The sequence below is a fragment of the Cupressus sempervirens genome, chromosome 1 (assembly GCF_028749045.1).
Source record: "Cupressus sempervirens isolate cs-2001-9-10 chromosome 1, ASM2874904v1, whole genome shotgun sequence".
NCBI classification, from domain to species: Eukaryota; Viridiplantae; Streptophyta; class Pinopsida; order Cupressales; family Cupressaceae; genus Cupressus; species Cupressus sempervirens.
In genome coordinates, this window is record NC_143118.1 from 706,477,043 (window position 1) to 706,487,427 (window position 10,385).

Consider the following 10,385-nt stretch of genomic DNA (forward strand, 5'->3'; position numbering starts at 1 on the left):
AATATTTTGGTCTTCTAAAAAAAATTATCAAAGGTATTATAATCTCTTCAATTCCCTCAACATTTTGAACATCAACATAAGATTGAGTGTATTGCGTACCTTGAATCGAAAATGGTGTGCCTTGGCAATAAGATGCAAAAGATGGAATATCACCTACTTGATGTGTTGATATTATGCCTTCAACATGACATGATGGAGTGTGTATATCGTCAGATCTACAAATCAGTGTCTCTTCAACATGAGAGAACAATATGACTCCAACATTGGAAGATGGTGTAGCGGATGATATGACTTCAACATTGGAAGATGGTGTAGCTTCACAATTCAATTGTCTTCTAGAGCATAATAGTCTCATTTGTTCTCTTTGTCTTTCCAATTCTTCCTCTTTGTTTTTTTGTACCAGTGGTTCTTGATCCTCTTCGAAAGTCAATTTTTCATTATTTCTTTGCAATTTTCTTTGTTCAAGTAGTAATTTCCTTTTATCTCTTTTAATTGCCAAATCTCTTTCCCTATCTTTATTTGTTTGAGTTTTTGGTTTCCTCCTTGGCATGATGATGATTTCTACATGTCAAATTATTCAAACATCTGAATTACTTACAATGTGTAAATTACAAATTATTCAAATACATATAAAAATTATAATTATTTGAATGAGTACACAATATATATCAAACAACTTGTCAAATTTCTAACCACTTCGAAATAACATTTCATTCAAACATACATTTTTCAATGAATTCACTATATATTAAACATGTCAAATTATAATCAAATTTGTATCTATATATCAAAAAACAATATTTAAAATAGATTGCACTAACCTTTTCTATACAAGGAATATTTAAAAAGTCTTCAAATCGTGTATCCAATGATTGAATTTGGTGTTTGCTAGCTTCAAAAAGTGTTGAAATAGTTTTTTCTATGTTGAAACCCGTGATTTATGTCGAAATAGCAGAGTGCAAAATAGACCAAAAGTAGAGAATGGATGAAATGGGCCCCAAAGTTTCTTTTTGATCATTTTTAGACGATTTCATATAGCACATACACACTATAAAGGTCAAAAAACATCACTCTCCATCCTCCCTACTCTCTATCCTCCCTACTCTCTCTCCCCTCTCCCATCCCCTACTCTCTCTCTCCTCTCCCATCCCCTACTCTCTCTCTCTCTCTCTCTCTCTCTCTCTCTCTCTCTCTCTCTCTCTCTCTCTCTCTCCCACCACCTATACTCTCCCCCTCTCTCCTCTCCCATCCCCTACTCTTTAGATCTCTCACAAACACTCTCATCCTCCCTCTCCCACTACCTACTATCTCTCTCTCTCCCCCATCCCCCTACTCTCTCCCATCCCCTACTCTCTCGCACACTCTCTTCCATCCCCTACTCTCTCTCACACACTCTCTCCTATCCCCTACTCTCACTCTCACTCTCCCATCCCATTCTCTCTCTCTAAAACCTCCTACTCTCTCACACACTCTATCCCATCCACCCCTTTCTCTTCTCTCCCATCCCCTACTCTCTATATTTTTCACACACACTCCCATCTCCCTCTCTCTATCTCCCTCTCACTACTCTCTCTCACACTCTCTCCCATACCCTACTCTCTCTCTCTCTCACTCTCTCCCATCCCCTACTCTCACTCTCACTCTCCCATCTCGTTCTCTCTCTCTCTGCCACCTCCTACTCTCTCTCACACTCTCTCTCATCCCCTACTCTCTCTTACACACATTCCCATCCCCCCTCTCTCCCTCTCTCACTCCCTCTCCCACCACCTACTCTCTCTCTCCCATCCGCTACTCTCTCTCTCTCTCTCTCTTAGCCTACTCTCTCTCTCTCCTATCCCATCCCCTAAACTCTCTCTTTTATAGATACACGCTCCCATCCCCATCTCTCTCTCCCCTCTCCCATCCCTTACTCTCTACATCTCTCACACACACACTCATCCCTCTCTCTCCTCCTCTCCCACTGCCTACTATCTCTCTCTCTCAAATTCTCTCTCTCTCTTCCTCTCCACTCTCTCTCTCTCTCATCCCCTACTCTCTCTCTCTCTCTCTCTCTCTCTCTCTCTCTCTCTCTCTCTCTCCCATCCCCAACTCTCTCTCACACTCTCTCCCATCTCCTACTCTTTGTCACACTCTCTCCCATCCTTTCACTCTGTCTCTCCCATATTGTACACTCTCTCTTTGCCATCCCCTCTCTCTCTCTCTCTCTCTCTCTCTCTCTCTCTCTCTCTCTCTCTCTCTTCCACCCCCTACTCTCTCTCTCACTCTCTCCCATCCCGTACTCTCTCTCTCTGCCACCCCCTACTCTCTCTCACTCTCTCCCATCCTTTCACTCTATTTGTCCCATCCTGTACTCTCTCTCTACCACCCCCTACTCTCTCTCACACTCTCACACTCTCTCCCATCCCCTAATCTCTCTCTTTCATAGACACACACACACTCACATCCCCCTCTCTCTCTTCTCTTCCATCCCCTACTCTCTAGATCTATCACACACACTCCCATCCCCCTCTCTCTATCTCCCTCTCCCTAATCTCTCTCACACTCTCTCCCATTCCCTACTCTCTCACACTCTCTCCCATCCTTTACTCTCACTCTCTCCCTCTCCCACTGCCTACTCTCTATCCTCCATCCCCTACTCTCTCTCCCCTCTCCCATCCCCTAGTCTCTCTCTTTCATAGACACACACACTCTTATCCCCCCACTCTCTTCTCTCCCATCCCCTACTCTCTAGATCTGTCACACACACTCCCATCCCCCTTATCTCTCTCCCTCTCATCTCCCACTCCCTCTCCTACCACCTACTCTCTCTCTCTCTCTCTCTCTCTCTCTCTCTCTCTCTCTCTCTCTCTCTCTCTCTCTCTCTCTCTCTCAAGTTCTCTCTCTCCCATCCCTTACTCTCACTCTCTCTCTCTCACTCTCCCATCCCCTAATCTCACTCTCTCTCCCCCATCCCCTACTCTCTCTCACACTCTCCCATCCCCTAATCTCACTCTCTTCTCTTCTTTCCATTCCTTTTTAAAATTTTCCTATGTGCCTCCTTAAATAGGTAGTTATGATATTTTTCTACTTAATCAACACCATAGATCTTAGGGTTCACGATTCAATTCATTAGATGCAATGTATCTAATCACCATTATATATACTTTTTCTTTTCTAGAAACTTCTCCTTGAATTTATCTTTGGATCGTTTGCCTAATCCTCTCTTGGAATTAAATGATCCAACTCATCAATCCTTATCTTCAACACCTTTTCCATATCCTAAGAAATTAACTTAGTCGGCTGGAAATTACAATTTCTCACAAACAATTAAAATTTTTTTCATCAGCCAACACTAATTTCTAGCACTCGGTCATCATTGAGTTGCTTAATCGCTATAGAGCTTCTTTCTCAGTATCGACACTATCACTCAATCGATATTGATGCTCGGTCGCACTAGCATCACTCGGCATAAACTTCAAAATTCCTTGGTCTTTTACTCAGTTTCTTAGTTAAGCCTTACATAAGTGATCTATCTTGGTTTGCACTATCAAGACTTGAACATTACTAAATTCTCCTTGATCAACATGATTTAAACAATCACTTTGTCTTGTCAAAGTCTGCCTAATCAAATGTCCATTGTAACTTCCTTTTCATAACTCAACCTTTCCTCTAGGTGCTTTTTTTATGAGCAACTTTTCAAATCCTCTTCATCAATCAAATAAATATGACATTTAGATTAGAGAGAAAATTATCATATAAATAGATTTGACATCAATGACAATACAATAGTTGTTCCAATTATAGTTTACAATAGGAGGAACGCTTAAGGGAATTGAAGGGTTAGGGAGACCCACACTTATAGGATAATAAACTAGTGTAGAACTCATCATGCGAGGTGGCATATAAGTTGGAATACTAGGGATAGATGTGAAAATGGGAATATATTTCAACGTTTGTGGAAGGAGGAGTCCTAACTCTTGAGAACATTCCATAAAAAGCTTAGTATGAGTGTTAATAATGTGAGATATGTCATGCAAAATGTAAATGTTATTATCATCATGAGTAATAAGCTTCTTAATAGCCTCAATAGTGGCAGTGCTATCAGAATTTTGGTTCACTTTCACCAGCCAATTTTCCAACTTATCAAACACATGAGAGAGATTATCAAATTGAGAAGGAGGAACTCTTGGATCATGGAAAGAGTGAGAAGATTTATTCTCCATTATAGGATTAAGATCTAGAGGAAGAATATTAGTATCATCATGGGTCCTAAGAATAAAATAAGAATCATGATCAAAATTGCCCATAAGTCTATGACTTCTCCTAATGGGGATGTTAAAGGTTAGATTTAATCTTAAAAACCTTTAAAAAGGGGAGATCACAACAATGAACTCTAATGAGATCTAATGTAGCAAGGAAATAAAAAGAGAGATGTAACTATACAATATGGGTAAATCTAACTCTAAAAACTTGCAAAGAGCTATAATTCACCAAAAGTAGATCAAAGGATCCAAATCTAAGGTAAAAGACAAGAGAGGTGATGGGTTCACCAAAAGAAGACAAATAACTAACACAATCTAATTCCAAAAAGAAAGGGTCACAAGTTGGGTTCACCAAAATGTTTAGGGGAAATTTATACAATATAAGAGAGATGTCAAGAGAGAAACATCTAATTCCAAGATAAAAGAAAGGGGGAGAAGTTTGGTGCACCAAAATGTTTACAATAAATTGATACCAAATAAGGGAGATTAAGATGCCTAACTCTAAAATCAAAAAGTAGAGGTGTCTTAGGTTCAAAAAAATATTTAGTGAACAAATGGAAGTAATCAATTTAGAAATATAAACTATGCAAGGTGAACTCATTAACTCATCACCTCCACATGAACATTCAAAATTAAAGAGAAAGAGGGGCTTCCAAACATAAATCTAAATATAATCCAAGTTATATTAGCAAAACCCAAAGGGATAAGGAATACTAATTATAAACTCAAATTATATCAAGGAAGTAGACAAGTAAGTCCTCCTTCATGTAATGTAATTTTTATTAAAGAAATACAAATTTAAATGTGAAATTGAACTAATTGATTAAATGAGAAGGGTAAGATCGATCTAGGTGCTTTACTTTAAGATATATGCAATTGACCCAATTATGATATTGAAATAGGTCTAGACTAAAAAGCGAAATTAATGATAAAATGGTTACATAAAAATATGCAAGGCAATATGCCTTTTTGCTCTAGAAACCATAACATGTGGCTAAACTTGTCGCTACAAATTTGTGATCATAACAGAAAACCCAGAAAATGTTGTTTTTCTTAGACCTTAAAGAAGAGATCTACCAAGTGCTAAACTATCAAGATACTTAATAGGAAGATGGACATGTTCCCAAGACATAGAAGGAAATTTGACCCAAATTATTTGAAAATGTTTTGCTGAGTAGTTTCTATATTTGTGGTCATATTTTTAATATCCAGGTCTTGCACAGAGTAAGACTTGGTTTTTATTTTGGTTCAATGAGGGGTTTCCATGATCAAGCCTTATATTGTAGAAGAAATATTGAAATTGAGATGTAAATATGAAAGGAAAGAAAGAAATTTATATAAATATTCACCTTTTTAAAGAAATCCTTGTCAATAAGGGATCTTCAATGCTTGTGTGTTGTCAATGTTGAATTGTAATGAAGGATATAGGGAATCCCTATAAATACAATGGATCTAACAAAAATACATAATGGAGCCATGGATATAAATATGCATAAATCAAGAAGACGATGAGTACCTCAATATAGATCTCCTCCCTTGATGACCAACATAACTCTAGATCTTGAAGAGGAAATGCTCAAAAAGGAACCTTGAATCTTGAATGTCTCGAATTCTTCATGAAAAATATATTTTTGAATGCTTGTACTTGTGCGTGTGATTTCTATAATGATCATGGATGTGAGAATGAGGTGCCTAGGCTTCCTTTCATAGTAGTTTTTTGGAAAAAAAAAATGCAAGCCAACCAAATCACTCAATATCCAATTTTGTAACCCTGTAAGAAAACTTGCTCATGACCTAAAGTCTGTAGGGAATAGGTCAACAAAGGTCAATTGACCTTTTCCACAATAGGTTGAACAAAGTTAACCTATTCTAGAATAAGTTGACTTGAGTCAATCTATTCTAGGGTTGATCGACAAGGAGCTAATTTCAAGGTCTCATAAATTGTAGCGATGAAAATGGAAAAAGCAAGACATAATAGGAGAAAGAGTTGATTGAACACGAATCCATCCATGGTCCATAAGGTCACTGAGGGGTGGGAGTTAAAAGGTCTTAAATGATGGGTGTTTCCACTTTAAGATGATACACAAATGATAAAGGTGTAATTTTTTGGACATTTCTCACATTTGAGGAATGTTTGAATGCTCCATGTTATGTCTTAGCTTATATTCATTGGTTCATATTAAATATTACTTTTTAAGTGATTATATTTTTTTGTAATTAGGTGGTAAAAGTTGATCAAACCTTGTCAATATTTTCAAGGTTAATGAATTGTAAAGATTGATTTATGATTTAATTCAGCCTACTATTACATAAATAGTCATCAAAACTTTAAAATCCACTATTTCATATCTATAATGGTTAATATAAAGCTACAATCATAAAATATCAATGCTTTAAATAGTGAATTTATTAGCTACCACTTAATTATTGTTGGGGTAATTTGTATACTAATAGTTCTAATGTACCTGCCATGATTTATCCTTAAATATATACTAATAGTTCTATGAAACCACAGCCTAAATCACTATAAAGATATTGTCCCCATAAATCTGGCAACACCCAAACAGTAAATCAAGATGGACATCGGATAGAAACGTAATTAAGAGTTTGACATCAAACTGTATGTTAAAGTTAAAAAAATTTATCAAAATTTATCTATGACTCTTTTGGCCGAGGTTATCTTCTATTTTGAACAAAATCAACGATGTACAAGTTTGGATAGAAGATGTGTTCCCTCGGAAAGATGCAAAGAATTCTGCCATAAGAGTGCTTCTGTATGTTTTCCGACAACCTTGGAGGATGGTGCTATCACACCTGCTAGTTATAGCTAATGCTTTAACTCCAATGGCGAGAAGAATGCCCAGAAGAATCTCAAGGTAATGATATAAGTTCAGTTAATGTTAAAAGTTCATTTAACCTCTTAATCCTCCTCAATTACAGCCTTTTCTTCCGCAAATCTCCACGCCCGCTCCACATTGATTGCATAACTACTCTCTCCTTTATATACATAAAATGTCAACCAAGGTAAAGACCAATAATTAATGTCAACCAGCCCAGCCTCACAATTTCAATAATTTTTTGTGGATTTGGTAAAGGCGAACCAGATCTTTCTTTTGTTTTCTTTTCCAAATGTGTGAGTCCAAGGGCTTCTCTGATTAAGATCAGAGATTCTCGTTCTCCAGGAAAATATGAGCTGGGTTCTTTTCAAATATCAAACGGCTCAACAGCTAAAAGGCAAAGTTTTTGTGAATTCAAATAACTTATATTATCTGTTACTTTAAGTCTGAAAAAGGTGTCCAATAGCCATTTGACTTTAGTCATTTAAGAGGAGGAGAAATGGTATGGAGATAGTTTGGTCTTTAGTACATTTTGTCTAGAGATTAGCGTGTTCCATAGTCTTATAAAAAAAATAAGAGAAGACATGGGTGATCGCACATGTTTTGATGTGTGCTCTTACTTAGGTTTCGATCTGATTCTGAATATTTTTACAAGGTTGGATGTGAAGTCCTTGGGAAAATGTATTGCTGTGTCCAAAGAGTGGAAAGATGTTGCTGTGTCGGATGTTTTGTGGGAGAAACAAACAAAAGAATTGTGGAAAGGGAAGGTTTATATTGATCGAAGAGCTCTCAGACCTACTCTTCGTCCAATAGAGGCTTTTGCTATTTCTATGAGGGAAAGCCACCGGGTGAGAGCACCTTCCTTGCTTTTCATTTCATTTTTCTGTTTGATTGTCCACTTTATTTTGCTTAGGTTCTTTCACAGTGTGTATAAACAGTTTGTGTTATAATATACTTTAAGGTTATTTATATGGAAATTCTTCATTTTCATTTATATAAATCAGAGACATTAAACAAGTTTATTAATTGATAAACATATAAAAGTTGATAGCTGTATATACACAATAAATATATATATTTAAAAGACATTGAAATTGTATCAGAGCATACAAAATAACTATTACATATTATAATACATTCAAATTCAAAGATTATCTGTATGGAAATTCCAGGTTTTCATCTATGTCAACTAGAAAGAAAACAAACTTGTCATTTTGGGACCAAATGAAAGTTGGTTGGACATACAAAAAAATTGACTGATAGTTCTTTTGTAACCATCTATGACCACTTCAAGTAGAATTTCTTTTATTATTTTTCAAAAGTCTCTTTAGAATCTAGAGCACCAAGATAGGTCAAAAGAATTTTAAGGGACAATCTATTGTTCTAATTAAATTCAATTGAAAAAGGTCTAGAAACCAACAAAAAAATATATAAGTTATACAACCATTCTAAAGGAATTCACAAACTGTGAATTTAACTAACAAAAACATACAAGTAAGAAGTCCAGCTACTAAACTAACCAAAATTCAGAAATAACAGAAAACCAGTTGAAATTAGAACAATTTCGTGTTTTATATTTTATTGTGTAAAACATTTTTTTAAAGATCTCAATATATTTTATTTGAAATTATACATTGATAAATTTACAAAATTAAATATTCAGCATTAACACTTTGATAATAAAACAATTGAAATCACAACCGACTGTTGTACGTTACCAGAAAATAATATGAAACAATGTTTTCACACAGAAAAGACCTACAAATTCTGAGTACCTTGTGCCCAAGTTGGAAGGCTTGAATGTCTAACCATTTATAAGAATCATTGTTCCAAAGTATGATCAAACGTGGAGATTAACTGACCTATATAACATGCAGTTAAAAATATCATATCGTTTATTAGGGTTCTGGTGCAATAAGATATATCAGTCCCACTACCTTTCAACCGCAGTGGTGAATTAATCCCACCGGCTTTCAGAAAGAAACAATCATATTACAGAAAATCACTTCACTTCAGATAAAAGACATCAAAACAAAGTTGCGTAATGATGAGAAATATCTCAGCGTATTTATAAACTTATAATCAGAATCAAGTATATAAGTTATAATATCCTTTGTTATCTTATTCTCACACGAAATCTATATGGTGTTCTGCAGACAAGTATAACTATGGAGGAGATTTGCAGTTTCACTTGGACAGTGCAATTCAAACCCGTAAGATATCATATTCTAAGAAAAGCAAAGATTTTAAGTATTTGATTTTTGTGAAAATCGTTGCATATATATAAAATGAAAAAAAATCTATCGTAAGAAAAGGTTTGTTTTGAATTTTGGCAGAATGCACCGGCATATTGGCTATCAGTTGATCCAATTTATCATGGACGTCCTCCAATGCAGCGGTTTTTTCATCCGGACGGTTTTGTAAGTGCAGGACCAAGGGACCCAATTTGGGGAGGCCATGAATGCAATTGGAAGTTTGTAAATGTGGGAGGAAAACGAGTGAACGTGCAAATAAACAGCTGGCTCTGTTTGCGGGTTGAGCGCACAGCAAATTGGGGATGGACGATGAACAATTCACTGGTTTCTTATAGCGCGCCAAATGTTTTCCCCGCAGATTTCCCATCGGAAAGTTGTGGATGTCAACAATCCCGCGCTTCGATCTGCCACCATCGAAGCAGTCGGAAAAAATGAAGGATAAGCTGCATTTTTGTAAGACATCGTATAAATTATATGACAGCAATTATGTTCTGTTTTGTTTCCCTTTTAGTCGGTGTATGTTGATTGTGTATCAACAGTGATCTTGAGAACAGTAGAGATTTCCATGATTTGATCATTTATAGTAGCGTGTCCGCCTTTGGCTTCTATGTTGGACTTTATAAGCTACCTTACCCATTGTTGTAACAGAATTTTTGTGGAATAGAATATTCTTTGAATATTTATATGTAGAAATTTGACTTTTAGTATTTACTCATATTCATGGAACCTCTTGAGGGAAAAATTGATTGTCAAAATTTAAAAATAATTTAACAAATTATTTTAATTTTTGATTTTTTTTTAAAAACAATTATAAACTAGTAATATATAAAAATATTCATAAATAGATTATAGTTTTAATTTAATAATATGTGTTATTTTAAAGAACGTTAAATTAATATAGATGTTTAACAAAAAATATAAAAACTATATTAGTTACTAGTATTGTAAATTATTAAACATATTTTTTGAAATTCTTTTTTTTTTTTTTTTGAAGTAGTTGATAGCGATGGGGGGCTGATTTCAAAGTACAAATAAGGCTAAGGACTAGCTGG

At 35.6% G+C, this 10,385-nt stretch overlaps 1 protein-coding gene across 1 annotated transcript; it reads left to right on the forward strand.

The window, feature by feature from the left end:
* The first annotated feature begins 7,306 nt into the window (after positions 1-7,306).
* Positions 7,307-9,930, forward strand: LOC149579900 (uncharacterized). The gene is made up of 3 exons (XM_089812611.1): positions 7,307-7,926; positions 9,235-9,291; positions 9,415-9,930. The coding sequence occupies exons 1-3, from the start codon at positions 7,663-7,665 to the stop codon at positions 9,766-9,768; spliced, it is 675 nt and encodes a 224-aa protein (XP_089668737.1). The 5' UTR covers positions 7,307-7,662; the 3' UTR covers positions 9,769-9,930.
* The last annotated feature ends 455 nt before the right edge of the window (positions 9,931-10,385 follow it).